Source organism: Ursus maritimus, unplaced genomic scaffold (genome assembly GCF_017311325.1).
Source record: "Ursus maritimus isolate PB19 unplaced genomic scaffold, ASM1731132v1 scaffold_23, whole genome shotgun sequence".
Taxonomy (NCBI): domain Eukaryota; kingdom Metazoa; phylum Chordata; class Mammalia; order Carnivora; family Ursidae; genus Ursus; species Ursus maritimus.
In genome coordinates, this window is record NW_024424786.1 from 19,184,398 (window position 1) to 19,201,335 (window position 16,938).

Below are 16,938 nucleotides of genomic sequence, written 5' to 3' on the forward strand. Positions count from 1 at the left end.
AACTGTTGTGACAACAGCCAAAATTAATTCTCTGAGACTCTACTGAAGTGTCACTAAACACCTCTGCCCTAAAGTAACACACTGAATGCCTACTGCATACCCAGAATAGAACTAGCACAAAAAGCCTACGTTGGCAGACATTACTGTTACTCGATGAGATAAGGTTTGGAAAGGTTATGAAATATATCCAGGGTATAATCGACTGAGCTGGAATTTGAACCCAAGACTCCAAAGTCTCATTATTTCCACCGTATCACTATACCGTGTTCATCTGTTTGACAAAACTGACAGAGTCAAAAACATAAACCAGGGATGTAATATGTCAAACAAACTTTCAATATGTAGGAGTTTTTGCCCTCGAGTAAGGTAAAATTTTCATAACTTTTATTTGTTCATATCAGTTTCTAGGGCATAGTAAACTAGGAAGATATATTAAAACAATAATAAATGGCTAACACGTCTCTCAAAACAATTTTACTCAGTATACAAACATTCCAAAAAAAATCTTAGGCAGGCATTTGTAAATTAACCTTCAAGAGAGAAGGAAAATTTCTCCTGAAACTTACAAACAAACGTTCATCCACAGATCACAATTCAAGTATTAAAGCTACCATCAGAACCCGACCAACAAGTTTTCCCAACAGCTTACCCAGACTTCTCAGGAGGAAGGCTTCCAGAGGTTAAGACTCGTTCAAACAAAACTCGGGTATTATTGTCCTCTAGGATATAAAAAAAGATTTTAAATATTGAAAAATTACATTTTACAATCAACAGTGTATTTACACGTGTCGTCTCGTTTAATTCTCACAAAAATCCTCTGCAGAAAGGTAACTATTTCCCCAGTCTTTATAGATGAGTTAACCTGGGGTTCAAAACGATTGAGTTGGGGATGCCTGGGTGGGTCAGTCCATTAAGCGTCTGCCTTTGGCTCAGGTCATGATCCCAGGATCCTGGGATTGAAGGCCCGCATCGGGCTCCCTGCTCAGTGGGGAGCCTGCTTCTCCCTCTCCCTCTGCTGCTCCCCGTGCTTGTGCGCTCTCTCTCTGACAAAATCTTTAAAACAACAACAACAAAAACAAACGACTGAGTTGATCTGGCTGTTACTGAGCTGGAACTAGAAGCCAGGTCTTTTTACCTGTAGTTCAGCCCTCCTCCTGTATAGACTGCATTTACGTCAGACCAGTTATAACAGTGTGATATCTGCGCAAGGTATCCCACTGGCTTTTTATCTTTTTTTAAAAAATATTTATTTTCTTATTTGAGAGAGAAAGAGAGCATGAGCGGGGTGAGGGGTAGAGGGAGAAGCAGACTCCCCACTGAGCAGGGAGCCCAAGGGGGACTCAATCCCAGGACCCTGAGATCATGACCTGGGCTGAAGGCAGACACTTACCGACTGAGTCATGCAGGCGCCCCCCCACTGGCCTTTTAAAAATAATAAAAATTATATATCTGCTGATATTGTGTCAGACGACAGTTTTAAAATACATGGAATGTGATGGATGGCAAGCTCAAATTTATATATAGGTGATTTTCTTATTTTGCATCACCAGGACTACTCTCTATATAACTAAATTCTTATATAGGTACAATTAAAATTTAAGTCTTGGGAGGTCCCCTGTAGTGGAAGTGGGAAAAATGTGACACTTCTTCCTAAGGGATCTATTAAAATTTAAGAATCCAGCAGTACATTTACTAACAAGCCTTGAACTGTGTATTTTAAACGGGGGCATTTATGGTATATAAACTATTCCTCAATAAAGTTGTTTAAAAAAAAAATACAGCAGAGTGTTGGTTTTTATTGCCTCAGGGTAGTTATTCGGTGTTTGCTATAGTCCCTACGCAAAGTTAAACCAAGAGATTAAATGTATTGAACCAAAGATAGCACCCTATTCATGGCTTTCATCTTAACATATTGTACTTCAAAAAATAAGTAAATCTTGTATTTTATTCTTTTGGTTTAACCCAAGCTTTGCTCCAGACACACTTTCTACCATTCCACATAACTTCCCCACTGCTTTACATGCTGTGTTCTCTACCTGGAATAAATGCATTTTCCTCTATCTTTTCCTGGCTAACTACTGTTCGTCCTTCAAGACCCGTCTCATGTTGCCCCTAGAACGGCACTGTCCAACAGAAATATAATGCAAGCTGCATATATAATTTAAATTTTCTGCTAGCCACATTTAAAAGAGTAAAAGGTGAAATCAATTTTAATGTATTTTATTTAACCCAAAGATATCTAAATTATTTTGGCATGTAATAAGAAAATTAAGATATTTTACGGTTTTTTTTTTTAATTTTTGTACTGACTCTTTGAAATCTGGTATGTATTTTACACTTCCCACCCCATCTCATTTTGGCCTAGCCACATTTCAGGGGCTCAATTCTTAGTGGTCTAGTGGCTATCACAACTGCACAGCACAGCTCTAGAACTTAAACCGTACTCTCTTCACTGTGCTTCAAAGTAGTTCATTCAGGGCTCTATTATAGCAGCACATTTTTTTTTTATGATTGCCACCATCATCCTAAGTAGTTAACATTTACAGTATGCATACGACATTCCATGTATAAGTCAAACACATGCAAAAAGTCATCTAAATCTCTCAACAATCCTATGAGAGGCACTCTTATGACCGTTCTGCAGATGAGAAATGGGAAACAAGATTATATACCTAACCCCAGAACTCACACTACAACTAAGCACCAAACAATGATGCAGTTATGTTTACACACCCGATTCCCCCATGAGAATGCTCTGAGAATAGGAATGGAGTCCTATTCACCTTCGTATTCCCAGACTGCAGTAACCAGAAGGTACTGAATAAATGATGAATAGATGGGTAGATGGATGAACAAATGAAAGAACTGTGTAAAACACTGATTTTTGGAAGACAATGCTGATATCAGATATCTGCATTTTTAGAATAACATACTAGTAACTATTCTAAAAAAAAATACAGCAAAATAATTTGCAATTGTTGAGGAACTTTTTTTTTTAAGGAACATTAATTTTTTTTTTTTAAGATTTTATTTATTTGACAGACACAAGCAGGGGGAGTGGCAGGCAGTGAGAGGGAGAAGCAGGCTCCCCACAAGTAGGGAGCCTGATGCGGGGCTCGATCCCAGGACCCTGGGATCATGACCTGAGCCAAAGGCAGACACTTAACCGACTGAGCCACCCATGTGCCCAAGGAACATTAATTCTATAAGAGAAAAATTTTTAATTAAATGCTCTGTCTCATTTTTCAGAGTTAAGTCCTTTTCCAGAGTGTAAAATCACTAAGCTAAAATACCAAATCGTATTTAAGTTTTATTCTTTTCCACTACATAGGTATAAAGAATGTTATATTTTTTAAAAGTATCATTCAAAGCATTGCTATATAGCTGTGATATCTCACTCATTTACATGGCACATAATTGTACATTTTTTCTTTCTTTCTTTTTTTTTTAAAGATTTATTCATTTGAGAGAGAGAGAGAGAGAGACAGAGAGAGCACAAGCAAGGGGAGAAGCAGAGAGAGAAACAGACTCCCCGCTGAGCTGGGAGCCCGACATGGGGCTCGATCTCAGGACCTGGAGATCATGACCTGAGCTGAAAGCAGATGCTTAACCATCTGAGCCACCCAGGCGCCCCTGTACATTTTTTTCTGAAACCAACTTTTATACCAGATCATTTCAAAAGTCAAGAAATTACATGTACTGGACTACAGGTAACTAGACTAAATGAGACACATACATACATATACATTATAGGAATCCCCCAGCTCAGTGCCTGGTATAAGGTCAGATATTAGTAAAAGACGGCCATTATTATTACAACAGGATAGAGAAATAAAGATGGTAATAAACATAATGTTTCTTTTTGAAATCTCTTCCCCAACAGCCTCCAAGCACTTCACTTTACTACTCGGGCATCTTTGAGTTTTGGTGGCTAGATATTTGTTGTCTATTCCTCCACCCCCACCCAGGAAATAAGAGATGATTTGCCCAGAGTCGTCAGAGACGAGTATGAGTGACTCTTTTTCCCAAGGCTGAATTTGTGGCTTTATCCTACTGGTGATGGGACTTCACTGAGGAGGTATTAAAGACCATTCTGCAGAGTCAAAAGCATCTACCATTACTCAAATACAAATTCATGGTGGAGGCCACAAATATTTCCTGAGTGCCTATTAGTGCCTGGTTCCAGGGTGACAACAGAATTAGAAAACATTTGAGAAAGAAAGAAACCCAGCAACGTACATTCAGAGAATGATACTGATGGTTTAGTATTAATTACATAACCATTATAGATCTAGAATTGACTTACCATTGAGGTGAGAAAGATAGTCAATATAGGCCAAGACATATTCTGGAATGTCTCCATATTTCTTTAGACCCAGCTCAAAAATCTTAAAGGCAACAGATTTGTCCTAGAAGTAGAGAGGAATGTACTGATTTCTATGAAATGTCAGACAAGATACTCAAAACAATATTAAAACTAGGACACCTAAGTAAGTTACATTAAGCATTAAAATGGAAATTAAAATCATATTAAGTAAAAACTGCTGAGTTAAAAACCAGGGTGTTTAATAAGGCATAAATTAGCCAGCAGAGGGGATCTGGACGATGCTCCATATACTTTTACACAGATACACTTAGACTTCCTTTATGATCCGGAGCAATTAAAACTTAAGGACAGAAACTAGGACTACCTTTCTTTTGATTAATGTATCTCAGATGAAAGAAACTATTTTACCTTTATATTCTATTTCGGCACTTACCTTACTACAGTAATACTCCATGAGTGCTGCAGTGACATAGACATGGTGGCGGGTTCTGGTATCTTCTCTTGCTTTTTTAAATATCATTCTTCCAGATTTGATACCTTCTGCTCTTCTTGCAAATTTCATATATTGGATATATACCTATGCAAAAAAAAAAAAAAAAAAAGCATTTCTTTACTACAGATTAGGTAGAATGTGATCCCTGTAGCATCCAAAACAGTATCACCTCATTCCCATACTAGTATGTTTCCCATATAAGAAAACAATCTTGAATACCCGAGATAGCAGGAAGTAAGCTTATAGATAGTGCTCTATTTAAGTCCATAAGCAAATTTTTTCTGGTATTAAGGATGCATGCAAATTAATTTTTTAATGCAAATGAATTTTTAAAAATTGATACATAATTCACATACCACAGAATTCACCCTTTAAAGTGTACAATTTAATGGTTTTTAGTATATGCGTGAGGCTGTACAATCATCACTACTAATTCCAGAATATGCAATTAAATTTTAAGGAAGGAATAAAAGTAAAACTACTAGAAACCTTCCATTAATAAATGCCAATACCTAGAAACGCAAGATTTAATCTAATACAAGCATGTTTAATATGTTTAACTTTACATTTTCTTCGTTTAGTGCTTTAAAAGCCCACTAACTCTATTTTTTCAAAGATCATATAATGTAACTTTACTGATAAACTATTAATGAGCCATTTTATACTCAGCACCACAGAGTGTCCAATACATGATAACTATGTAATATTTGTTCGATGAATAAATCTTTCCGGACTAAGAGTAGAGTTCTGATTTGCCCAGTTTTGACAATGTCAAACTACCTTACCCAGTTTTGACAGATGGATGGATGAAGGGATGAATGAACTATGAGTTCCTTGAGGAAAGAGATTTTCTCTAACTTGCCATTATACTTCTGGAATCTAGCATGGTGCACGGAGCAGTTTGCTACATGAATTTTGAAATGATGAATAAATGCAAGCAATGGGAACAGTGGAATCCCAACACAAACAAACAAAAAGCAGTATAGATTTGACTTGAGGCAGAGGTCCAGGGCCGCATACACTGGCCTGTCCCCCTCCCCTCTGGGTGAAAGATCTTCATTGCATTTTTACAGAAACTCAGGGCTCTGAAAACCACTGTTATGGAGCAGAATTCAGGATAAAGTGAGCTCCTGTCCAATTCCTTCCCAGACTGTTGGCTTCTCTTGTTTCCATTTATTTAAAAAGAAATATTTATTAGGCAACAATTATGTGGCATAAATGACTTTACACCACGATCATGAGGAAGACGTCAGAGAAAGTACCACTGCTTCATACTGCTGCATTTAAAAAAAAACTGAGGGGGCGCCTGGCTGGCTCAGTTGGTAGAGCGTGCGACACTTGACCTCAGGGTTGTGAGTTCAAGCCCCACACTAGGTGTGCAGCCTACTTAAAATAAGTAAAATAGTAAGAAAAGAAAGAAAGAACAGATCAGTAATTGACCAGGAAGGGGTCACATGAGGGAATTTCTGTGAGGTGATTGAAGCGTTTTGTATCTTAATTGTAATGGTGGTCCCATGACTCTATGTTATCGGTCAAGATTCATAGAAGTATGCCAAAAAAAGTGAATTTTAATGTATGTAAATGAAAAATCTTTGTTAAAGCTGACTGCAAAGGTGGTAAGAGACATAATGTTACTCACCAAGGTGGGGTCAATATCCTCAATTGCCAGAAGTCTGTTATATATACTGTGAACTTTCTCGTACTTCATGCGACTCTAAGGTGGTAGAGAAGAAGTGGATATAAATATACATTCATAAACAAGCAGGATTTGAGCTCTGAGGAATCCAGAGGCTGCACCCAACAATGGCACCTGCTTTGAGCATAAATATATAATGAGCTGAGGACTAATAACTGTTCATTTTGCATCATCTCTACTAAAACCAATATGCCTGGCAAAGAAGCAGCCAGAAAAAAATTTAGTCCTGTAGTAAAAAATCCAATTATAAGAAAGTTCTAAATATGGTTACTGACCTCTTCGTAATCTGCATACGCAAAATAAAGAAGCATATTCTTCTTTAATAAAGTGCTTATGGCTCTTTCATATATGTTAGCAGCTTCATCACTAAATAACTTGGCGTTATTCATATCCTAGGAGAACAAAAAAGAAAGTTCACTCTTTAATAATTTTCATACAGCTGAAAGAGAATGAAATAGATACTCTCATATATACATATGGACACATATGCATTTCTGGATTCTAAAAAAATTCCAAAGACTTCTTCCATATGTTACTTAACATACAGAAGAATCATGCAAGTATTCTAAATGGTTCATCATTTTAATAGATTAAAAAACAACCCCTATATTTTAATTCTAAGGTAGCCACATATAACAGTGTCACTAAGCTTTATATTGACATAAGAGTCACATTTTCAACACCTATACTTCATCACCAAAATTCAGTGTTATGTTTTTAGCAAACTATTGCTCTATTAAAACCATGAAAAGGCCAAACGTTGGGAGAGGAATACTCACCCCCTTTTCCGCCAGCAGTTTACTTGACTGCTCAAGATACTGGGCAGCTTCATACCAAATATCAGGGTGATGGCCCAGTACAAGCAGGCACTGTTCATAAGCAAACATAACTAGGGAAGACATTCACAACATTCAATTAAAATAAATACTATTTATGAACTATCAGTACAAGCATCACTATTAACTTAGTAGGCTAAAACAGGGCCCTCAATAATGAATGATAATTAGAAATAAAAGCTGTAGTGATTTCTGGAACCACTATCCACCCAAGCCCCATCAAATCAAATTAGTATTTACTGAACACAAACTATATGCTAGGGAATGTGAGCGATACCCTCTGTATCAGTGACTAAGACTTTCTATACTCAAGGAGCCTGCCTGTGTTGGGCAGGTATCACGAAGGCAATTATAAAAAGCAATCACTATTATGAGGAGGAAAGTGCAGTGCACTCTTGAACTTGCAGGCGCAGAACTTAGCATAGTTTAGGGACTCAAGAAAGGCTTCCCTAAGGAACTGACATCTAAAGCGAAACCTGAAGAAGGGACAGAATCTGGTCAGATGAGAGAGTAAGGGGAGCTCAGGAAGGAACAGGGAACATGGTGTAGGCAAGGAACACTATCTGCAAAGGCTTATAGATAAGAGTAAGACAAGACTGAGGAATTGTTTAAAGTTCCAAATTCTAGTTCTGACAGTAGCAGTTGTTTCTATCAGACTAACTCTCCTGAAAATAAAAATCATAAACCAAAAAATACATGAAACATATTTAAAGGCATGGGAGACAGATCAAAAGAAACCAATGGCCAAGACAGAAACCAAAGAACATTGAACCCTTAAAAAATCAGAACCACACAGGGTAAGACTTTTCCCCTCAGGGACACATCACTGTGTGTATAGTTCTGGGATAGATAGATCTCAAGTCAAATACTGAAGTCTTGCTGGCTTGAGGCAAGTAACATTGCATTCTGAGCTATGAGAACAGGTAGAAAATTAAGGGGGAAAATCCCCCCCAAAGAGAGAACCACAGAGGATGGAGCCTGAATATCTGAGCATAAATGCCCTCAAATCTTTAGCTGGCCTCCAACATATACTTACACAGGGAAGAATACAAAGAGCTCAAGTGGAAAGCAAAGCTGGAAGGCTGACAGAGCTGTATAGGTTTCTCAGCACCTGCCCACTGTAATGGAGATCAAGTTTAGAATCTGAGTCCCATCAAGTTAGAGGGTCTGGGCAAACACCTTGAACTTCCCATTTTGTTTAAGGACTAAAGACTTTGTCCCAGGACAAAGAGATTTACTGTGAAATTAAAAGCAAAACTAAAACAGATCCATCCTAACAAGGTCCAGGTGATCTTGTCAGTAATTTAACTCCCTGCTAAAATGAAACTCAACATTTTTCAGAGGAAGATGACAGAACCCAGTCTTTACAATGTATCGTTTGTACATTTGTATAATGTCCAAAAGAAAAATTTTCAATGTCTAGACTCTGACAAAACAGGAAGATGTGACCCACAGTCAAGAGAAAAAGGAACCAACTCCATGATGGCCCACATGTTGGAAATCAGCAAATGAGGACTTTGGAACTACTGTTATAGATATGTTCAAGGATATAAAGAAAAAGATGGTAATAAACCCAGAAACTCAATAGAGAAATGGAAACTATAAAAAAGAAACTATAAAAAAATACAATATTTTTTTTAAAGTAGACTCCATGTTGGGTGTGGAGCCCAACATGGGGCTTGAACTTATGACCCTGAGATCCAGACCTGGACACTTAACCAACTGAGCCATCCAGGCCTCCCTTTTTTTTTTTTTTTTTTCCTTAAGTAGGTACCACACCCAGTGTGGAGCCCAATGCGGGGCTTGAACTCATGACATTGAGATCAAGACCTGAGTTGAGATCAAGTTGGAGACTTAACCTACTGAGCCACCCATGTGCTCCCCAAAAGTTCTTGAATGGAAATTTATAGAATTGAAAAGTATAATATCTGATGAAGAATTCACTGGATGGGTTTAACAGCAGTTTGGATATGATAAAACACAGATGGAGATAGATCTATAGAACTTATTGAATCTGAAGAACATAAGAGAAAAAAAAAGACTGGAGGTAAAAAATAACTTATGGGATAATATCAAGTGGCTGAACATACATGTAACTGGAGTCCCAGGAGGGTTATTCTTGTTACCTCTTTTTGTGATAAGCGTCTGATCTTCTGTACGAAGAGGGTTGCTCTTTTCCCATTGTATGTATTTCTTCCACATATCCACCTGCTGGGCTTCTTGGGGAGTATTCTGAGGAGGCACTGAGGGAGCATTGCGGTCCAAACCTTTCATTACTGTCTCATATTCCTAGATAACAAGCATTTAGAATTCTGCGGTGAGCCTAGGAACAACTCAGATATATGGAATGGAGTTGATCCATTTGGAATACTTTGTTCCAAATGCCTATTTTCCCCAAATACCACTTTGTTAATGTAATCTAAAACTACCGAAGAGCAGGGAGAAAGATAACAGAGGGTTACTTACCGAAGAACAGGTTCCCAGGTCTGAGTGAACAGAACACCCCTGGGCCCTCTCTGCAGGTGATCTAGGAGGTCACTCTCCAGGACAGAGGAGTTGACAGAACAATATGACTGATGATCTGGTGGCATCATTATTGCCATCTTTGGAGAAACTGTCTGTCTTTTAAAATTTCAATAGTTTGTATTTCTAGGCTATCTTCCCTACTTCTAACAGTGTCAATGAATGGAAAGGTATGCACGTAAGACAAAAATCTGGCCCTGAGAGCTATGAGACCACAAAGCAGTACAGTATTCAGGTGTGTATGAGCACACTGGAGGAAAGCATAAGAACTACTTCACCAACTGTAGGCAGAACCTTGTCTCCATGTCCTGTTCAAGTATTTTGATAATTTCTTCCAAACTTGAGTTATTCTATTTTTGTCCTTCAACATGTGTGTAAAGAGGTATTTCATTTCAAATATATCTGCTCAGATGATGAAATTAATTATCATTGGTTAAGACTGCTAATAATTGAAAATGTCAAGAAGAACACCAAACAGGGAAAGCTCTTGTATAAACAACATACTCATCAAAAGAAGTGAACTGTTGGAATTCCATACCTTTGCTACACGCCTAGCATTCATATAATCTCGACTCCTATCTTCAATCATTTTCTTAGCTAAATGAATATTGATACCCTAGGAAAAAACAAAGAGAAATGTATATTATTTTAAAATTAAGTATGTTTTAATATTAGCACAATACAGTTAATTTGTGCATTTACGAAATCATTTAAAATTCTAAATTTTAAAAGATTTTGTTAATAAAATAAAGGTCAATCACATTACATGCTTCAGCGATCAAGGAGGATCTGCTTATATCTGTTAGGGGCTGGTAGTAAGTCTCCATGTATCAAGAATTTCTAAAGATAAGGAATGATTTAGAAAGGGTCTATTATGCGGCGCCTGGGCAGCGCAGTGGTTAAGCATCTGCCTTCGGCTCAGGGTGTGATCCCAGCATTCTGGGTTCAAGCCCCACATCAGGCTCCTCCACTAAGAGCTTGCTTCTTCCTCTCCCACTCCCCCTGCTTGTGTTCCCTCTCTCGCTGGCTGTCTCTCTCTGTCAAATAAATAAATAAAATAAAATAAAAAAAAGAAAGGGTCTATTATTTCATATAAAATTCTATTAATAAAAAATGCTATACAGATTCATCAGGGTGAATAGCCAGCACTTTGCTTTAAAAGCCCTTTTCTAACTAGGTCTGTGTTAGCCCCAATGCGGGGCTGGATTCCAAGACTGAGAGATCATGACCGGAGCCGAAGGCAGAGGCGTAACCAACTGAGCCACCCAGGCGCCCCAGGTCTGCATAACTTTGAAAATAAATGCAGAAGTAGCATGGAGATATAAATGTTATCTTTCATACTTAGTAGTTCTCAAATAGAAGTTCAAGCATTCCTGTTCTCCAAGACCCTTTAGGGGGTCCAAGGAAGTTTCTAAGAGGCTACATGATGCTCAATATCATAACACTTTGGATTTAGAAGCAGATATGAAAATGTTCTATTAAGCAAGGTAGAGATTTATAAATATATAAAACCAGACCACTCTTCTCACTAAATTTTTTCTTGTTTTGGAAAATACAGTTTTTTAATGCTATTTATGTTAAAATGTTAGGAGTATATTATTGCGAAATTCAAATGAATTAAAAATTTCTTGGAAATTTCTCAGTTTTAACCTCAATATGCTAAATACTGATAGATAAAAGTCACATTAACATTAAAAGTTCTTTGTAGAGTTCAACAATTTTTAAAATCCCCAAACCAAAAAACTTGAGAACAATTTCTCATGCCTATGAGGGAACAGTTTCTTTTTTCTTTTTTTAAAGATTTATTTATTTGACAGAGAGAGAGAGTGAGAGAGCACCAGCAGAGGGAGCAGCAGGCAGAGGGAGAGGGAGAAGCAGGCTCCCGACATGGGGCTCAATCCCAGGACCCTGGGATCATGACCTGAGCTGAAGGCAGACACCCAAGGGACTGAGCCACCTAGGTGCCCCGAGAGAACATTTTCAACACCCTATTACATAGTTCTTGCCCATCACAACGGATATATGAGAAACCTTCTTTTAACGATACAGCTTATTTGGCATGTATGTTTATATATATGAGCTGATTAGCTCAGCTGCTTAAAAAATATGCCAGTGAGACAAAGATCTTGGACTGCAGCCCCACTGCAAGCCAATAAATCACAGCACTGTAACTACATGAAAGACCTGCAAGGCAACTGATCATTACTACCGGAAACAATTCTAATAAGGTCCCATTTCATAAGAGATGAATGACAATGTGTATGTATGACTGTGTGGATATGGTTTAGCATTGAATATAAGTGGTTTTGTATGAATTATAATTTCTCCTAGTAGTAACTCAGTAATATTAGAAGACTCTCAAAACCTGACAAAAACTTTAGGGGTAGTTCTCTGATTACAATCAGTATAAAAACAGACCTGTGTAGCACTAATATCCAGGTACCTTATACTAGAGAGGCTAGAATCCATAAATCCGCAATGCATAAAAATTAAAAACAAACAAAATTAAAAATGGCCTAGTTATACTAATGAACTACTCTGGCCTACTTTACCTCTTCATACTTGTTATAGTCTCTCCAGAGTTGTTCAATGTTGATCATTGGATTAACACAACCTCGTTGATAAACTCTTCGGACAGCTGTTATTCTCTGATTTTCTGCATAAGATCCAACAGCTTCCCTGGCAGTGGATTAAAAAAATGCCATCAATTATATTATAGTTAAAGCAACTGTCACATGAAAAAAAAAACTGTAAGAATACTTACACGCCTTTTAAGAAATTGATGTAATCCACCCAAATCTAAGAAATAAAATAAAATGTCAGTATCTTTCTTGATATTTTCAAATTTATTAAGTATATATATGGAAAAAATTTAACTCTACCTGATAAGACATAATTTCCATTCCAATTTTATCTAGTGCAAAGTCATATGCTTGAGCCATTTTTTCTCTGAAAAAAATGTGAAAGACATGTTTGCTTATTTTTGAGATTTTATTATTTTTTAAGGATTTTATTTTAAAACAATCTCTGTACCCAACGTGGGGCTTGAACTCACAACCCCAAGATCAAAAGTCACATGCTCTACCATCTGAGCTAGCCAGTCACCCTCTTAAAGATTTCGTTTTTAAGTAATCACTACACCCATTGCGGGTTTCAAACTTATAACCCCGAGATCAAGAGTCATATGCTCTATTGACTGAACTAGCCAGGCACCCTGAAAGACATGTTTTTTTAAAAACAAGTATTTGTTATTAAAATATATCTACAACTAAAACATATGGGGCGCCTGGCGGGCTCAGTCGGTGGAGCATGTGACTCTTGATCTTGGGGTTGTGAGTTTGAGACCCATATTGGATGTAGAGATCACTTAAAAATAAAACCTTTAAAAAAAAAATAAACCAATCATAACTTCTGATCATATGATCAAAACAGCATTTGAACCTTTGTATAAGCAAAAATGTAAAGATTTCTAAGTATATAAAGTAGTTTTTTGTGTTTAGTTTGTCAATGTCATTAATTTATATACTTTATTTTACCTACTGTTTGTGAGCTTATCAAAGATAAAGCCCCTGTTTCACTTATCCTTATATCCTTTCGATTGCCTAATCTTACATGTAGCAGATTCAAATGTGGAACTATCTGGTTCTCTGATTAAGGAGGTAAGTTATGTCTGAAGATGTATCAGCTCTGAAGGAAAATTTAGGAAGAAAGAACTTCCTCTTCAACATAAGATAAAAGATAATGAGGAAAAGGAAATAAAGATAGAATTCTGGTTATAGAAATAATTTGCTTGTTTGTTATACACAAGAATAGCTACTTGAGAAAGTCCATTATTGAGTTTCCGTGAAGATGGATCCGCGGGTGTAAGTCAAGTGGGGAGTTACACTACGAGAGAACTGTCAAGATGCCTTTGAATACGTAGGCAGCACGCTGCATTGTAAGCTGCCAAGAGTAGTGCTATGACAAGTAATAAGACACTTTTTATGAAGTTTGACAACAAGCCTGCCGACGAAGTGATCTGGTGTTGCAAATGTACAGTGTTTCAACATAGAAGAAGGGCTTGGGTGATTCAATTCTCCAGAATAAGACTTTCTTTGAAGCACGTGTTCCGAGTTCTACTGACTTCGCAGAGAACCCTCACTTTCTGAATTCTTAAGTCTCTTCTCCTCGGAGTAAAGAGAAGGTGTGAGTTTCTGTGGGATTGACTGTGTGCCTGGAGATGACCTGCATTCTTAAGATCTTGTTTTAACTTACTTGTAACTTGGCAGTTTACCCTTGGTCTCTCGAACATATGAAAGATAACACTTCCATAAATCAATGTGCAAAACCTTCATAAGGCATCTCTGAAATAGCTATAAATACAAAAAATATTATCAGAATCCACAGTTAAATAAATTCCACATGTACATGGGCAAAATTGAACATCAAAAAAACAAATTCAGCTGTTTTCATGAATTTATCTTCTTACAGATAAATGGTAAATTTAACAAATCCCTCCTATTTTCAGTTTAGATAATCAAAATCATTCTGATGATTTTGGTCAGTGGAGTATAAATATTTTCTTTTCCAAAATTTTTATTATGAACATCTTCAAGCATACAAAAAAAGTTGAATAAGTACAATGAACTCCTATATAATCACTACCTAGATGCAACAATTGTTACCATTTTACTATATTTGCCTATATGTGTTAAGTCCTAAGTTAATTTCAGCATAAAATTCAAAATGTTTATGAGGACTCACCTTTTCAACCTTGTCATAATTTTTAGCTTTTATCTGAAGAGAAATAGAGAAAAATACAGAATTAACATTACTGTTTTTTAAGTATTAAAACACCATGCCAGAGTTTTTTGACTAATCTTGCATCCCTACACTTATGCCTTATGTAAATAGATTCTACACATACAGCTTTTCATACAATCATTTATGTTGAAATTTTATAAATTCCAAATTTTGTAAAATTATAGTTACAAGGAGGATGCAGAAATATATACAAGACATAGCTGAATAAAGCTTTATGTATCTACTGAAGACAAACTTTACTTAAAGCTTATTTTCCCTGAATAGCTACTACTAGAACAAACCGAGTATGGTAGCAAAAAGATTTGCTAACTTTGACTACAATTAAATTTTAGTCACCCAGTCAACCTACTATATTCTAGGCATTGTGGTAGGAACTGTAGCTACCACAGTGAACACGACATGTACAGTGTCTACCTGTGTCCTCAGAGGACTTAGAATTTTATGGGGAAAAGAAGAGCCAAAATGGGGGAAATATAGGGTGCTCTCGGTGCACTTAGGGGGAGCATAAAACTCAGACTTGGGGATTTGCAAAAAACTTCCTGAACAAAGTGAAGATGTCAAGGATGAGGCATTAGGCTGGTTAAGGAAGGGAGGAGTTATTCCAGGCAGGAGGAATAACATGTGCAAAGACCAAGGTTAAATATTATTAGATACCCCTTTCTTTGAGTATTTTCATCAGATGATACGTGGATAATTTGGTTCGAGAAATCTTGGCTTGTGGTCCTTTTCTCTCTGTAGTATATATAAATTTTCTCAGTTCTCTGGCTTAAGGTGATATAGATGAGAATTTTGATGACAGACATTTTTTCTTTTGCTGATAAGTTGCTCTTTCTCTCTGGAACTTGTAGGATTTCCTCTTGATCTTCGGAATTCACAAATTTTATGAGGATATGCCTAAGTTTTGCACTTTGAGGCAGCTCAGTCAGGCTCTGGAGTCAGACGTCTTGGGTTTACACTGACTATCCGCTTAACCTTTTTCCTTATCTGAATAATGGGGACGATGGTACCCATTTTGTAAGGCTGTTAATAAGGACTCAGTGAGTTAATATTAAGCCATTGGAACACTGCCTGGCAAAGTGAGCACATAGTAATTGCCATTTATTATTCTATTAGCACAGATTCTGCCTGGAATTCAGCATGCCCTCTGAAGTTACAGATACAGGTATCTTTCAGCTCAAGAATTTTTAAAAAAATTACTGCCTCTCTTCCATCTGTTTTTTTTTTCTTTTAGAACTCCTATTATACACATTAGATCTCCTTGTTCTATCCTCAAAACCTATTATTTTTACCCTGTCTTTGAATTTTGGTCCAGGTTTAAAACTATTTCTTCCACTAGATTTTCCAGCCCAATAATTAGGTCTCCATGTTACCATTCTCTTCCATTTGACTTACTGCTATAATTAGTTCAAAAATAATGGGTTTTTGGCTCATTTTTAAAAAATACTGTACTTTCAATATCATGTTGTTCATATTATTTTGTTGAAGTTATTGTTTCTCTCCTCTATTTTGTTAGGGGCCTGTCCCAACAGTTTTAGTTAGCACTCCTTTCTTGTTGCTGGATCCTTAGAGGCGTAGCTGTTTTTTCTGTCTATTCACTGAAGCTCAGTGTTGGCAGACCTGGGTAATTGACCCTTTCTATACCATAACAGCTATGTAGCAGGTGTAGACAGCAAATAGGCTGTTCATAGTTCTTGGACATAGAACCACAAAGAAATCTTTGCTCAAGAGTAGGGAGGATTCAGTCTGCTGGTTCTGCTCCTTTTCGGTTTCTTGAAGCCACGCTGATGTCAACATTCCTCTGGGGGTACAGTTGAAGCATTCCAAGTATTTTTATGGGTCTGTTTCTTACTTTTTGCCTTAAGTTCTCCACCAGCCCTCTTCTTTGAGGCTGTCATAAAACCTGAGGTTTCCTTGTATTCGTCTGCTTGGCTCAGTAGAGGTAAACAGGTTGCACTGAAAGTAGGAGTGAAGTAAGTTCAAGTCACCAGCTTCCCAAATGCAGATGACAAATTATATACAGTTCTCACAACTGGTCAGGAAAACCAACACTCACAGAGAAAACTGGCAAAGAATATGAATAGGCAATTCCCAGAAGAGAAAATGCAAATGGTTAAAAATAATGTGGCAACACAAACTTCCAAAATGGGAAAAACAAAATAATAGATATCACTTTATACCAATCAGTATGGTAAAAGCTTAAGAAGGATATTAACACTACTGAAGTGGTATGAGGACAGAGAGCTCGTACACTGCTCAAGGA

The 16,938-nt window shown here is 37.1% G+C and overlaps 1 protein-coding gene across 1 annotated transcript in view; it reads right to left on the minus strand.

Moving 5' to 3' along the window:
- Nucleotides 1-16,938, minus strand: part of CSTF3 (cleavage stimulation factor subunit 3) — a 66,787-nt gene that overhangs the window by 5,285 nt on the left and 44,564 nt on the right. The window contains exons 4-16 of the mRNA XM_008686833.2: nucleotides 14,619-14,651; nucleotides 14,130-14,227; nucleotides 12,758-12,824; nucleotides 12,640-12,674; nucleotides 12,428-12,554; nucleotides 10,414-10,491; nucleotides 9,479-9,641; nucleotides 7,296-7,405; nucleotides 6,792-6,908; nucleotides 6,460-6,534; nucleotides 4,761-4,904; nucleotides 4,307-4,409; nucleotides 650-719 (exon numbers count right to left, since the gene is read on the minus strand). Coding sequence (XP_008685055.2) covers nucleotides 650-719; nucleotides 4,307-4,409; nucleotides 4,761-4,904; nucleotides 6,460-6,534; nucleotides 6,792-6,908; nucleotides 7,296-7,405; nucleotides 9,479-9,641; nucleotides 10,414-10,491; nucleotides 12,428-12,554; nucleotides 12,640-12,674; nucleotides 12,758-12,824; nucleotides 14,130-14,227; nucleotides 14,619-14,651 — 1,220 coding nt within the window. The remainder of the gene's footprint in view (nucleotides 1-649; nucleotides 720-4,306; nucleotides 4,410-4,760; nucleotides 4,905-6,459; nucleotides 6,535-6,791; nucleotides 6,909-7,295; nucleotides 7,406-9,478; nucleotides 9,642-10,413; nucleotides 10,492-12,427; nucleotides 12,555-12,639; nucleotides 12,675-12,757; nucleotides 12,825-14,129; nucleotides 14,228-14,618; nucleotides 14,652-16,938) is intronic.